The following is a 15874-nucleotide window of genomic DNA, read 5'->3' as shown; positions in this document are numbered from 1 at the left end:
AACGAACTCGATGCGAGTTGTCAACAAATCTTATAACTTGGTTCATGAAACGCGCTTACAAAATATTTTCACTGTGAATATTTATTGTGTAATGGTGCAAAGTGTGAGAGAGAGAGAGAGAGAGAATAGCCCTTAGGGCAGAGTCAATCCCGCCAGCAAAAATAGGGAAAAAAAGGAGCGGTCTCACCTCTTCAGATGTAGATGTTGGTTTAAGTCCTACAATACATTCTTCAAAAAGGGTGTAGAAGAACAAATTAATCCACCAACGTGTAGCATTCAATTTATTCCGGACCATTAAAGACGCCGCCTTCCGCGTAGAATCATACGTCATCCTTGCCGCCATATTGGATGGGTCAAAGCGGAGAATAAAGATGCCTCATTCATGTGCTGCGTTTAACTGTACCAACAGGTTTACCGTCCAAACGAGATCACATGGGATTACCTTTCACAGGTGAGACTGGAAAAATACTTTTCATTGTATTTGGTCATTATAACGTAATTTTACGAACAGATTTTTCTGACTTTGTGGCTAATATGAAGTCTCGCGCATAATAGTTTATGCGCATGCGTCCTTATTTCTTCTATTGTTCTGGTGTCTCAGAAGGGACTGTCTTACAGCGCCCCTAGAGGTGTGTCATGTGTATTGCATCGTTTTCAGTAAGCGTTGCATTGCCATATGGACCTGATATTTTACTGATCGTTGCCCATGTGGACGCGATATTTTTTTAAATAACATCTCGTTGCCGTTGTCGTGTGGATGTAGCCTTAAAGACAGGCTACACTGGGCCCAGGTGTAGCTCAATTAGCTGATGGCTGGCCATTCTGCACAACCATGCAATACACACTCTAGACAAAGACAGGGACACCTAGTGCCCCAGTGGAACACTGCAGCCCACAGGGGAACACTGTAGCCCACAGGGGAACAGTAATACAAGCACCATGCTAGAGGGGCTGTGACACTATTAAATAGGCGAAAGGCTGAAGGCTATGGAAATGGAGGTTGATGCCGTCCAATGCGCCTTAAGGGCCTGGTTCGTAATGAGATGGGAGACAGAACAGTACAGTACTGGCACAGGAGGGACTTTGATATACTTTATCATATATCGTAGTTGAAAGGAAAATGTTCATGAACCTTTGCAATTGCTTGGATTTTGCATTAATTACTTATAAATTGTGGTCTTCATCAAGCCATAAACAATCACAACTCTATATTGGGGGGTGGTGGCACTACATGTATTAGTGCATCTCAAAAAATTTGCAGATCATGAAAAAGTTTTTTTTTCTCTAACTTAATTCAAAAGGTAAACTTTCATATATTCTATATTCATTACAGGTAAGGTGCAATTTTTCAAGCCTTTTTTGTTTTAATTTTGATGATCATGATCATGGCTTATAACTCATGAAAAGCAGAAATCCAGTATCTCAAATTATTAAAATATTTACTAAGATCAATTAAAAAAAAAGTATTTACAATACAGAAATGTCTAACTTCTGAAAAGAAAGTTAATTTAAAACACTCAATACTTGATTAGGAATCCTTTACCATGAATTACTGCATCCATATAGTGTAGCATGGAGGCAATCAGCCTGTGGCACTGCTGAGGTGTTATTGAAGCTCGGGTTGCTTTGATAGCGGCCTTCAGTTTGTCTGTATTTTTGGGTCAGGTGTTTCTCATCTTCCTTTTGACAGTAGCCCATAGATTATCGATGGGGTTCAGGTCAGGCAAGTTGGCTGGCCAATCAAGCACAGTAACATCATGGTCAGCAAACCATTTGGTAGTAGTTTTTGCACTGTGGGCAGGTGCTAAGTCCTGCTGGAAAAGGAAATCGGCCTCTCCATAAAGCTTGTCAGCACATGGAAGCATGAAGTGCTCTAAAATCTCCTGGTAGATGGCTGAGTTGACTTTGGACTTGATAAAACACAGTGGACCAACACCAGCAGATGACATGGCACCCCAAATCATCACAGACTACAGAAACTTCACACTGGACTTCAAACACCTTGGATTCTATGCCTCAGTCCACTCCTTGCGAAGCTCTCCCATATTCTTGAATTGACTTTTCTTGATAATCCTCTTAAGGCTGCGATCATCCCTGTTGCTTGTGCATCTTTTCCAGCTCGTCTTTTCAGCAGTGACCTTCTGTGGCTTGTCCTCCTGGTGGAGGGTGTTGATAATCATCTGCTGGACAACTGTCAAGTCAGTAGTCTTCCCCATGATTGTGGTTGTGTGTACTGAACTAGACAGAGAGATATTTATACTGTTTTAATAGCAGTTTGCTCAAACTTGAAATTAAGTTTTCTAATATTTTGAGATATGTTTTTTTGCATTGCACTGTAGGCCAAAATTATCAATGAGAGCTTCACAAGGAGTGGACTGAGACTGGTGTCAGTGCATCAGGAGTCACCACGCACAGACATCTTCAGGAACAAGGCTACAACCGTCACCTTCCTAATATCAAGCCACTCCTGAACCAGAGACAACATCAAAAGCGTCTTACCTGAGCTGAGAGAAAGAACTGGACTGTTGCTCAGTGGTCCGAAGTCCTCTTTTCAGATGAAAGTAAATTTTGCATTTCCTTTGGAAATCAAGGCCCTAGAGTCTGGAGAAAGCGTGGAGAGGCACACAATCTGAGGCATCTGAAGTCCAGTGTGAAGTTTCCGCAGTCTGTGATGATTTAGGGTGTCATGTCATCTGCTGGTGTTGGTTCCACTGTGTTTTTTCAAGTCCAAAGTCAACACAGCCATCTACCAGGAGATTTTAGAGCACTTCATGCTTCCATGTGCTGACAAGCTTTGTGAAGATGCAGATTTCCTTCTCTAACAGGACTGAGCACCTGCCCATAGTGCCAAAACTACTACCAAATGGTTTGCTGACCATGATATTACTGTGCTTGATTGGCCAGCCAACTCGCCTGACCTGAACCCTACAGAGAATCTATGGGGTAGTGTCAAAAGGAAGATGAGAAACACCCAACCCAAAAATACAGAAAGGCTGAAGGCCACTATCAAAGCAACCTGGGCTTCAGTAACACCTCAGCAGTGCCACAGGCTGATCGCTTCCATGCCACGCCACATTGATGCAGTAATTTGTGGTAAAGGAGCCCCAACAAAGTATTGAGTGTTTAAATTAATATACTTTTCAGAAGTTGGACATTTCTGTATTCTAAATCCTTTTTTGATCTTAGGAAATATTCTAATAATTTGAGATACTAAATTTCTGATTTTCATGAGCTATAAGTCATAATCATCAAAATTAAAACAAAAAAGGCTTGAAATATTTCACTTTATGTGTAATGAATATAGAATATATGAAAGTTTAAATTTTTGAATTAAATTATGAAAAAAAACAGTAATAACTTTTTCACAATATTCTAAATTTTTGAGATGTACCTGTACTTCTTTCCTCAGATTTTGGATGATTGTAGGCTACCTGACTTCATTCAGTTTATTGACTTACTGTTGCATAACCTGCATAAACTAAGTCATGTTTTATGCAAATTAGAGGTCTATGAGGGTAAACTGGGGAATGTGATGTGAATCTAACAGTTAAGTAATGGATTAATGGCAAGTCTTTGCATGCATGCAACTGAAACTAATTCATTATTATTCATGATCATATCAGCAGTAGTACTGATGTCGGAGGACAGTTTCATGAACCAGACTGCTTTGTACATCATACTGGGTGCTTTAATAAATATGGTCCAACTTGTATATCATTATGAATTTATTATAAAATGAAGATCAGACACAATTTAATGGTTAATTAATGGATAAATCGAGGTAATTACCAAAAGATCTCTTGCTACTTTATGCTAGCATGATCACTAAGGACAATGCACACTGATCACTGTGCCCCTGGATGTTATATTGGCCTATTGCTTGTGGACAAATTTAAAACTTCCATAAAATATCATCCGGTTTCAACAAAAACCTGCAAGATTATACATAAATATGAAACTGGTCGTTTCAACAGAATATGTGGGTGGAATAATACACTAAAACATCACATCCACTAAAACTAGCCAGAGTACCAAGCAACTGAGGGTGACTCCATAGTTTCAGAGTCATAGCTTCAAAATCTTACTCAAGTGCTATAATTATAGTTTAATCTTCTAGCTTAACATTACTATGAGTAAAACCTACTCTTTAACAATCCTTTATGAACAGAGTGGTTTTGAGACAATGCTTCAACAGCACAAACAATACAGATTTATGGAGGACCAACAGTAATTACAATAATAAATAAATAACTTAATATATGCAAACAAATAATAAATGTACAATGTTCACAGAAATGCCAAAGAAAATAAGTGTTTTAAAACCTATGTAAATATGAACCCTTTATTATTGCTAATAATGTAGATGAAATTAAGATTTTATCACAGGTTTTACAAGTGTGATGCTACACACAAAACAGGCTTGACTCAATGGGAAATCTAATGCAGAAAGAAGACTCACCTGGGCTTGCTGGAGGCTTGTGGGGCTCTGCTGTGCACTCTGATGGCTCCTCTGGAGGTGAGTTTGGGTGAGTTTCGTGGAGAGAGATGGGGTGAGGGTAGCGGTGAGGGCTGTGACCCCACTGGAGGCTCTTGTGGGGCTGCCACACTCTGAGTACAGGGTTTGCGTGGAATTCTCTTGAGAAGACGACTGATCCATTTTCGCTGCTCAGTTGAAGAACTGGCCAGCAGCAGCAGCTCTTTAGCCGTGCCATAGTTCACTGCAAGTGACAAGTAACAGAAATTACACAGCCTTACAAATCCATGAGTATCCAATGATACTGGCGGACACATTGCTGTTTCTTGCCAACATCCGCTCCCTGGGCAATAAACTGGATCTACTCAGATAGAGACTAAACTCATAAAATGAGTTGAAGGACTGTTGAATTCTGACCTTCACAAAAAAGGGCCTAAAAATGATATGCATGACAGAAACTCTCAGTCAAGCATTGGACTCTGGTTACATAACCAAAGGTTGATGACAAAATCTTCATTGTTGAACAGTCACTTTTTGTTGCGATCAAACACTTAACAATAAAAAGACAGTTATGTTATTTACTCAGAGAATTCACCATACACTTCATTACTGTTGTTTTTCACTTCTCCTTTTCTACATAAGATTTCATCCATGGTATGTTGCAAGCTGCTCTGTCAAAATTGCAATAGCATGTCTCCATTTCCACAAGAGAAACAAAGACACTGCACTATGCCCATGTTTACATTAGACCGTATCAGCGGATCATCAGATTAACGTTTTTAAAACGATTAGTGTGCACACAGCAACGCCAATACACGATTTGCGTGCACACAGCAATACCAATACACGGATACGCTCGGCTCCGCAGGCATCCTGCACTCCAAATCACTCCGCCCTGAACAGCGAGTGCCCTCTGGAGGGTGCGCACTCCGGCCTTGCGCAGCTCACAGAGCACGCGAGTGAAGTGAACAAGCTGTGATTCGGGACTGAGCCGCTGTGTGTGTGATCCCAGCGCATATCACTTACCACTTGCAAGTGGAAGGATGGCAAGCCTAAAGACAATCATAACTACACAATGGGCAGTATTTGCATCAGTATTTGCAGTATTTTCATACTTTTATACTCTTTAATGAAAGGTGATACAAGGCGGAAGTCCGCGCCATTTTTCAGCAGTCGCGTCACATGACCAACGCCAGCGAATCAGGAAGGTGGATGTCACAGTGACGTTGTCCAATGAGACGCCAGCTAGAGCTCAGCACAGCGTATCCGCGTATTCTGAATGTTTACACAGCACCGGAGCTGACACGATCTGGATTGAATACGTGGACGCTGGCGGATTCCCGTTTCCCGGCGTTTCCAGGCGGTTTAATGTAAACGGACAGTGCATCCGCGAAGAAAACGAGACAGATACGGTCTAATGTAAACGTAGCCTATGTCTATACAAACAGATGTAAAAAATAAAAAGCCACCCCTTGCTACCACCCCAGACATTCTGTTAAGTATTCAATACTTCAAAATACCAAAAACTTCAAAAGTTCCATCATACAGACCTCTTCTGAAAATGTCTTCATTTCCATGTATCAACTGGTTAACATAATGGTCTAGTGAGGCTGTCCTCATGTTCCACTTGCTTGCACATGGACAGTCTGGCAAATTCCTAAGGAAGCTGCCACACACAGACACCATGCTGACCTGGAGGAGTATACCTCTTTCATCAAATGCATGTGTCAGCGACGTTGTCTACACCAAACTCATCAACATATGTGCCAGCAAGAAACCCTTGTGAATGTAGAGGTGCACTTTTGGATTAAGGCCTGAAACACTTGAAATCTGGTGACATAACAGCTCTCAGAGCAACCAGACACAGCCTTATCTCTGGGATCAAGTTTGCAAAAGTCACCTCTGCACAGAAGATTCAAGAGCACCTGATTAATAACATCAAAAGCAAAGTAAAGACTATGCAAAGACTATGGACTTAACCTGGAATCAGTGATGCTTCTCTCCTTGACAAATTAAACAACCTCCTTTATGCTGGCTTTGACTCATCCATCACATCAGCTACCAAGGGTATCCCTCTCCCAGGTGAACAGTCACTATTTGTTGACAGCAGCTGTTGTAATGAGAACTCTGTAGAGGATCAAACCATATAAAGCTGCTGGGCCAGACAACATTCTAGACCAGGTACTCAGAGAATGTGCATACCAACTCAGACATGCTGATGGATATCTTTAACCTCTTACTTGCTCAGGCCAAAGCAGCTTTATGTTTCATATGAACATCATCCCTGTTCCAAAGTCCTCTACAGTTTCAGACTTAAAAGACTACCGACCAGTACAACACAATAATGAATGAGTGCTACTGAGTAATAAGTAATAATGAAATACTTAGAAAAGCTGGTCATGGCACATATTAAGAACTCTACTCCAGCCAAACTGGATATTCATCACTATGCATCCAGACCAAACTATTCAACCTCAGATACCACTGCAGTAGTTATGCACACAGTCCTCACCCCTTGGTAAACAACTGTCCCACCCCAACATCATCAACACAAGAGCCTTCCAAGGTTATAAGTGCTTTAATGAGCTGTTGCTGACATGACTGCATGGCCAAACACCCCCAAACGACCTTATTTGTCAATTGTGCTCATGATCCCAAGGTGGTGGTTTTAAACACCAAAAGTGATGAGATGGCCTACAAAGAAGAGATGAGACAGGTGCAAAGTAAACAAGCTCTTCATTAGCAAGATGAAGGAAATCATGCAGCATGTGCTTGATAGTATCAGCAGCAAAGAAACTGAAATGATGAGCAGCTTCAAATTCATGGTGGTACGCATTTTACACAAACTTTCTTGGTGAACACATTCCACGTCACTAAAAAGACCCACCTCTATTCCCTGAGCCTGATGCTTTAAATCAAATCCTTTAATGAAAATACTCCTAAAAACAGCATACACTGTACTAGGAGGAAAAAAAAAACTTAAATCTCATCTCATCTCATTATCTCTAGCTGCTTTATCCTTCTACAGGGTCGCAGGCAAGCTGGAGCCTATCCCAGCTGACTATGGGCGAAAGGCGGGGTACACCCTGGACAAGTCGCCAGGTCATCACAGGGCTGACACATAGACACAGACAACCATTCACACTCACATTCACACCTACGGTCAATTTAGAGTCACCAGTTAACCTAACCTGCATGTCTTTGGACTGTGGGGGAAACCGGAGCACCCAGAGAAAACCCACGCGGACACGGGAAGAACATGCAAACTCCGCACAGAAAGGCCCTCACCGGCCACGGGGCTCGAACCCGGACCTTCTTGCTGTGAGGCGACAGCACTAACCACTACACCACCGTGCCGCCAAAAAAAAAAAAACTTAAATAAAAATATAAATAAAATATATAAATATAATAGTCAACAAAATCTATTTACAATATAATCTAAAAACTTATATAAAATACTTGCTTATGATGTAATGGCTGCAAGAGCAATGGATTTAAAATTATTTAAATTTACATCATCATTTATAGGTAAATTATTCCATGTTATTATCGTCCTTGGATAAAAAGAAAACTTAAAAACATTATTTGATACACTGATTTGATGAAAAGGATGAGTGTTTCATAGTCTAGTAGCTCTTGTAATTTGACGCACTTCAGGAGGGAAATAAATGCCAACATATCCATTTAAGATCTTGTGGAACATACTGGCTTGAAAGAAAAGTCTTCAAGAGAATCCCAACCAAGACGCTCTATTGTTGGAGTCACATGACTAAAACGAGAAGAGTCATTGTAGACGAATCGTGCAGCGCGACACTGGACCATTTCAATTTGGTCGATACTCTGCTTAGTATAGGGGTTCCACACACTACAACCATATTCGAGCTTTGGACGCACCAATGAACGATAGGCTTGATCTTTAACTTTTGGATCACATCCACTAAGGATACGACGCAGTAGCCCAAGAGCTGAATTTGCCTTCTTGCAGATGTTATTAATATGCTCATTCCAGCACAAGTTATCTGCCACAGTGATCCCAAGATATAGTGCTGAAGAGACTCTAGAAATAGACTGTCCATTTAAAACATATTGGAACTCAGTAGGTACTTTCTTACATGTTACACCAAGATGATAGCATTTCTTCACGTTAAAATTGAGTTGCCAAGTTTTTGACCATAGAAACAACTGATCAAGGTCATCCTGTAGGGCCCAGCAATCTTGTACCTCACGAATTTCTCTATAAAGGATACAGTCATCAGCAAAAAGACGTAGATTTGATTTTACCGACGATGAGATGTCATTTATATATAACAGAAATAAAACAGGACCCAAAATCGAGCCTTGTGGGACCCCAGAAAGCACAGGCTTAGTAGAGGACTGGAGACCATTTATTGAAACTGATTGGGTGTGATTTGTCAGGACAGCCTTGATCCACTTGAGCATGTTCCCTCTAATCCCATAGTAATCAAGCTTCATTAACAACCGTTGATGAGGGACAGAGTCAAATGCTTTGGAGAAATCAAGTAGAACAACATTGGTTTGGCTGCGAACATTGATTAACTTTGCCCAGTTGTGTATGGCTGATATCAGTTGTGTTTCACAGGAGAACCGCTGCCTGAAGCCATGTTGCTCATCAATCAGAATGTTATTTCTAGAGAGGTGTTTAGCCATATGGCTAAGGACAATATGTTCCATAACTTTGCAACAAATAGAAGTCAGAGAAATTGGACGGTAGTTCGATGGATCAGATTTATTATCCTTTTTGAAGACTGCAGTAACGCGGGATTTGGACCAATCTGTTGGAACGATGTTAAGATTAAATGACTGTGAGAAAATAAAAGCAAGCCACTCGGAAGCTGTTTGTGCAATCTCTTTGAGCACTCTTGAGGGTAATTCATCTGGTCCACAAGCTATCTGATGAGTGCAGAGATAAGTGCAACAAGTCTCTTCTCCTTCAACTGAAGCTGGACCACTATTTTTAGGAACAGGTTTTTTTTACCCCTACAAGCCTCACCAACATCTTACCTGACCAACATAAGGCCACCGATTTTTTATCTTTAGGTTCACGGATTTTTTCAACATACTTTTGATGATGTCGGTCGAAATAAAAATAAAAGTGTCCTTGTCCAATTTTTTTTTTTTTTTTGCATGGCAAAATTTCAATGTCGGATTAAGATTTACATACATACAGTGGTGCTTGAAAGTTTCTGAACCCTTTAGAATTTTCTATATTTCTGTATAAATATGACCTAAAACATCATCAGATTTTCACACAAGTCCTAAAAGTAGATAAAGAGAACCCAGTTAAACAACTGAGACAAAAATATTATACTTGGTCATTTATTGATTGAGGAAAATGATCCAATATTACATATCTGTGAGTGGCAAAAGTATGTGAACCTCTAGGATTAGCAGTTAATTTGAAGGTGAAATTAGAGTCAGGTGTTTTCAATCAATGGGATGACAATCAGGTGTGAGTGGGCACCCTGTTTTATTTAAAGAACAGGGATCTATCAAAGTCTGATCTTCACAACACATGTTTGTGGAAATGTATCATGGCACAAACAAAGGAGATTTCTGAGGACCTCAGAAAAAGCGTTGTTGATGCTCATCCGACTGGAAAAGGTAACAAAACCATATCTAAAGAGTTTGGACTCCACCAATCCATAGTCAGGCAGATTGCATATACATGGAGGAAATTCAAGACCATTATTACCCTCCCCAGGAGTGGTCGACCAACAAAGATCACTCCAAGAGCAAGGCGTGTAATAGTCGGCGAGGTCAGAAAGGACCCCAGGGCAACTTCTAAGCAACTGAAGGCCTCTCTCATATTGGCTAATGTTAATGTTCATGAGTCCACCATCAGGACAACACTGAACAACAATGGTGTGCATGGCAGTGTTGCAAGGAGAAAGACACTGCTCTCCAAAAAGAACATTGCTGTTCATCTGCAGTTTGCTAAAGATCACGTGGACAAGCCAGAAGGCTGTTGGAAAAATGTTTTGTGGATGGATGAGACCAAAATAGAACTTTTTGGTTTAAATGTGAAGCGTTATGTTTGGAGAAAGGAAAACACTGCGTTCCAGCACAAGAACCTTATCCCATCTGTGAAACATAGTGGTGGTATCATGGTTTGGGCCTGTTTTGCTGCATCTGGGCCAGGACAGCTTGCCATCATTGATGGAACAATGAATTCTGAATTATATCAGCAAATTCTAAAAGAAAATGTCAGGACATCTGTTCATGAACTGAATCTCAGGAGAAGGTGGGTCATGCAGCAAGACGACGACCCTAAGCATACAAGTCATTCTACCAAAGAATGGTTAAAGAAGACTAAAGTTAATGTTTTGGAATGGCCAAGTCAAAGTCCTGACCTTAATCCAATCGAAATGTTGTGGAAGGACCTGAAGCGAACAGTTCATGTGAGGAAACCCACCAACATCCCAGAGCTGAAGCTGTTCTGTCCAGAGGAATGAGCTAAAATTCCTCCAAGCCGGTGTGCAGGACTGATCAACAGTTACTGGAAACATTTAGTTGCAGTTATTGCTGCACAAGGGGGTCACACCAAATACTGAAACAAAGGTTCACATACTTTTGCCACTCACAGGTATGTAATACTGGATCATTTTCCTCAATAAATAATTGACCAAGTATAATATTTTTGTCTCATTTGTTTAACTGGGTTTTCTTTATGCACTTTTAGGACTTGTGTGAAAATCTGATGATGTTTTAGGTCATATTTATGCAGAAATATAGAAACTTCTAAAGGGTCCACAAACTTTCAAGCACCACTGTACATACACACACACACACACACACACACACACACACACATATATGTATGTATGTGTGTGTTCTTGTGTATAAGTTTATAACACGGACTAGCATTCCAGTACTTACTTCTCTGAAGGTATATGTGGTCATACGGTATGACCGTTGAGCTCTCATGAGCACATCGAAGGCTGATACGTTCATGCTACTTGATTCGATAGGACTCTCTGCAGCACCATCCTCTTCTAGTTCCACAGTCAGATACTTGCAGCCAAAATCACGAACTAATGTTATGACAGGCATATTTGGCATCGCGCTCATTACATCACCACCTTCTTCCTGAGAACCAAAGATCATTTTGATCTTTTCATTGTTTACTTTCAATGCTTGAGAGACGAAATCGCCCACGTTTTGATTAGTGAGACAGTGAAAAGACTTTTCTATACCACACTTTATGCTTACGTACAGTTGAGGCGATAGCTCGGAATCCATGCTGTCAGCGTCAGCCATGGTCAGCACGAGGTCGACACTGTCGTAAAGCGGTCGTAAATACCATAAAAACATTCAAGTGAATACTCAATGTCGTAAATAGTTTCGTTTTCGGACTCAGCTGAAGTGGATATATACAACACACATTGTCGTTTGTATTTGCGATTCTAATACTTTTTACTTAAAGAAATATGACCTAGTACCAGGGATATAGTGCTGTTACAAGAAAAATATGTGACTTTTTTTTTTTACATTTCTTTTTGTACGTTTCGGCGGTTGAAATAAAAATAAAAATACGCACAGACTTTTTATTTTTCTAGCGGTAGTATTTAACTGCCGTCGGCGGATCCGTGATCCGAAAAATCTAAAATGAGTCGCCTAACTCCCACATCTGTATGGTCTGTAATAGAACTTTATAATTTCTAGTCACACACAGACACGAACAACGTTAATCACTTTACTCAAATTATCTTTTACTGCTCATGTCACTGTGTACAAGCTACTTTACTTTATTTCTGCATTACATATTTGTATACACTTTGCACTTCCTGGAAATCTATTTGCACTATCTGATCAAACAATTTGCATGTTTTTTTCACATGTGCAGTATGTACATTTCTGTATGTAGTTTGACTGATTCAATCACAGTCTTCAGCCAGCATGACCTCCTCACCTTTGCAGGGTGCAAGGACTTCCTCCTTGAGGTCTAGGTGGTCTTTGTGGCATTTAACATGGCAGCGACGGCACTCCAAAGCTGGAGGGGGTTTGAAGACGTTCCAGAGGGGTCGAGCACATGCATCACAGTTGGAGGGGAAGTGGTAAAGTGTGGGCACAAGCTCATGGCCCTTATAAGGGATGTAGGCTGATCTCTCGGCCACTGAAAGCTCTATGGTTGCTTCCTGATTCTTACTCTCACCCTCATTGGCATAGAGGATCTAAGCAGAAAGGAAAAAGAGATGAGAGACAAGAGAGAGAGAGAAGGAAGTCAAATATTTCTGTACATGGTACATACATACAGGCATACATACTGCAGATACTGTAAATGTATACATACTCTCACCAGCCAATTTAATAGGAACACTTGTACTCCTGCTTATTCATGCAATTATCCAATTAGCCAAGCATGTGGCAGTAACGCAATACATAAAATCACATACAGTGCCATGAGAAAGTTTGGGCACCCCGTCTGAGGTTGTACAATAATTGACTCTGTCTCCACAGAAAAACACCCTAGTGGCATGTCCTTCCTTTGCCCATCAGAGCCAAGTGCTGGGTTGTTTTGCAGACACTGATTTTAATTATTGGTGTATTCCTTTGTATGAAATTAAATCAAATGTGAAAAATAGGCTGTGCAAAAGTATGGGAACCCTTGACATTTTGTTGCTTTGAAAACCTGTAACTAATAATCACAGAGTAATTGAAAACATCAAGTTGGTTAAGTGAGCTCATTAAGCCTTGAACTTAATAGGCAGGTGCATCCAATCATGACAAAGGCTATTTAAGGTGGCCAAATGCCAGTTCTCTTTCTCTTTGACTGTCCTCTGAAGAGCTGCAAGATGGGGGCCTCAAAACAACTTTCTCATGACCTCAAAACGAAGATTATAGAGCAGTATGGACTAGGGGAAGGCTACAAAAAACTTTCCAAAAGATTTCAGCTGTCAGTGTCTACCGTGAGGAACATTGTAAGAAAATGGAAAGCCACAGGCACAGTCCTTGTCAAGGCCAGAAGTGGTAGGCCAAGAAAAATTTCAGGGAGGCAAAGACGAAGGATGCTGAGAATTGTTAAAAACAACCCACAGACCACCACCAGAGACTTGCAAAGGGATCTAGCTGCAGATGGGGTCACTGTGCATAGGGCAACAATACAGCGCAATTTGCATGAGGAAAGACTGTACGGGAGAGTGATGAGGAAGAAGCCCTTTCTTCGCAGTCGCCACAAATTGAGTCGCTTGAACTATGCAAAAGCACATTTGGACAAGCCAGTATCCTTTTGGAATAAGATCTTGTGGACTGACGAAACAAAAATCGAGTTATTTGGTCACAACAAGAGGCAATACACATGGCGTAAAAAGAACACAGAATTCCAAGAGAAACATCTGCTACCCACAGTGAAATTTGGTGGAGGTTCCATCATGCTGTGGGGCTGTGTGGCGAGTACTGGTACTGGGAACCTTGTTAAAGTTGACGGTCGCATGGATTCCACTCAATACCAGCAGATTCTTGAGGATAATGTGCTAGAGTCTGTAACAAAGTTGAAGTTGCGCCGGGGATGGATGTTTCAACAAGACAATGACCCGAAACATTGCTCAAAATCCACTCGGGCATACATGCAGAGGAACAAGTACAATGTCTTGGAATGGCCATCCCAGTCCCCAGATTTGAATATCATTGAAAATCTGTGGGATGAATTGAAGCAAGCTGTCCATGCTCGTAGACCTTCAAACCTCAAGGAATTAGAGATGTTTTGCAAGGAGGAGTGGGCCAAGATGCCTTCGTCCAAGATCCATACACTCATTGGTGGCTATAGAAAGCGTCTAGAGGCTGTAATTTTTGCAAAAGGAGGCTCCACTAAATATTGATGGAATGTTTCTGTTAGGGTGCCCAAATTTATGCACGGGCCTATTTTTGTTTTGCTGCATATTGCACTTTTTCTGTTAGCCCAATAAACTTCTCTTCAATGCTGAAATATGTCTGTGTCTTTTATTTATTTCATATGTCAAGACTAAGTTGTAGAATCAAACACCCAATTATATATGAATGAAAAATACTGGGATTTGTCAAGGGTGCCCAAACTTTCTCATGGCACTGTAGATACAGGTAAAATGCTTTAGTTAATGTTCACATCAAACATCAGAATTGAGGGGAAATGTGATCCCAGTGACTTTGACCATGATATGATTATTGGGGCCAGACATGCTGGTTTGAGTATTTCAGAAACTGCTGATCTCCTGGGATTTTCACACAACAGTATAGTTTACACAAAATGGTATGATAAACAAAATGCATTCAGTGAGCAGTACCGTAGATCTGCAGGCAAAAAACTGGTTCAAGCTTACAGTAAAGGAAACAAAAAAAATGTTGCAACACAAAAGCAATAAATCCTGTAAAACCTAAAGGGTCATAGAACAGATCATAGAACATGGATTACTGTAAAACAATACAAGAAGTCAAACATAAAATGTCACACAATACCTGGAAAATGCGAGGGATCTCTTTAACATCTGCCCGGTATACATCTGTTTGAGTCACAGGTCGTACATGGAAGAGTTTACTGAGAAAAGACAAAAAGAAAAGATGAAATAAAGCAATATTTAGTGCTTACCTCAATATGAGAAAAATATGTGATAGAACAAATTCACAGAATGGCAGATTTGGGTCATAGTTAGCAATTATAGTGGTGCTTGAAAGTTTGTGAACTCTTTAGAATTTTCTATATTTCTGCATAAATATGACCTAAAACATCATTAGATTTTCACACAAGTCCTAAAAGTAGAAAAAGAGAACCCAGTTAAACAAATAAGACAAAAATATTATACTTGGTCATTTATTTATTGAGAAAAATGATCCAATATTACATATCTGTGAGTAGCAAAAGTATGTGAACCTTTGCTTTCAGTATCTGGTGTGACCCCCTTGTGCAGCAATAACTGCAACTAAACGTTTCTGGGAACTGTTGATCAGTCCTGCACGCCGGCTTGGAGGAATTTTAGCCTATTCCTCTGTACAGAACAGCTTCAACTCTGGGATGTTGGTGGGTTTCCTCACATGAACTGCTCGCTTCAGGTCCTCCCACAACATTTCAATTGGATTAAGGTCAGGACTTTGACTTGGCCATTCCAAAACATTCACTTTATTCTTCTTTAACCATTCTTTGGTAGAACAACTTGTGTGCTTAGGGTCGTTGTCTTGCTGCATGACTCACCTTCTCTTGAGATTCAGCTCATGGACAGATGTCCTGACATTTTCCTTTAGAATTCGCTGGTATAATTCAGAATTCATTGTTCCATCAATGATGGCAAGTCATCCTGGCCCAGATACAGCAAAATAGGTCCAAACCATGATACTACCACCATCATGTTTCACAGAGGGGATAAGGCTCTTATGCTGGAATGCAGTCTTTTCCTTTATCCAAACATAACATTT

The 15874-nt window shown here is 40.5% G+C and overlaps 1 protein-coding gene across 3 annotated transcripts in view; it reads right to left on the bottom strand.

The window, feature by feature from the left end:
* The window catches only part of LOC132881548 (rho-associated protein kinase 2-like), a 240113-nt gene that overhangs the window by 24494 nt on the left and 199745 nt on the right, over positions 1–15874 (bottom strand). For all 3 annotated transcript variants that reach the window (XM_060914115.1, XM_060914116.1, XM_060914117.1), the window contains 3 exons: positions 14924–15002; positions 12405–12666; positions 4460–4718 (listed from right to left, as the gene is read on the bottom strand). In XM_060914115.1, the coding sequence (XP_060770098.1) occupies positions 4460–4718; positions 12405–12666; positions 14924–15002 (600 nt within the window). The remainder of the gene's footprint in view (positions 1–4459; positions 4719–12404; positions 12667–14923; positions 15003–15874) is intronic.

Source organism: Neoarius graeffei, chromosome 2, assembly GCF_027579695.1.
Source record: "Neoarius graeffei isolate fNeoGra1 chromosome 2, fNeoGra1.pri, whole genome shotgun sequence".
In the NCBI taxonomy this organism is placed as follows: domain Eukaryota; kingdom Metazoa; phylum Chordata; class Actinopteri; order Siluriformes; family Ariidae; genus Neoarius; species Neoarius graeffei.
Note: the sequence above shows the minus strand (reverse complement) of the source record. Positions and strands in the feature narration are given on the sequence as shown.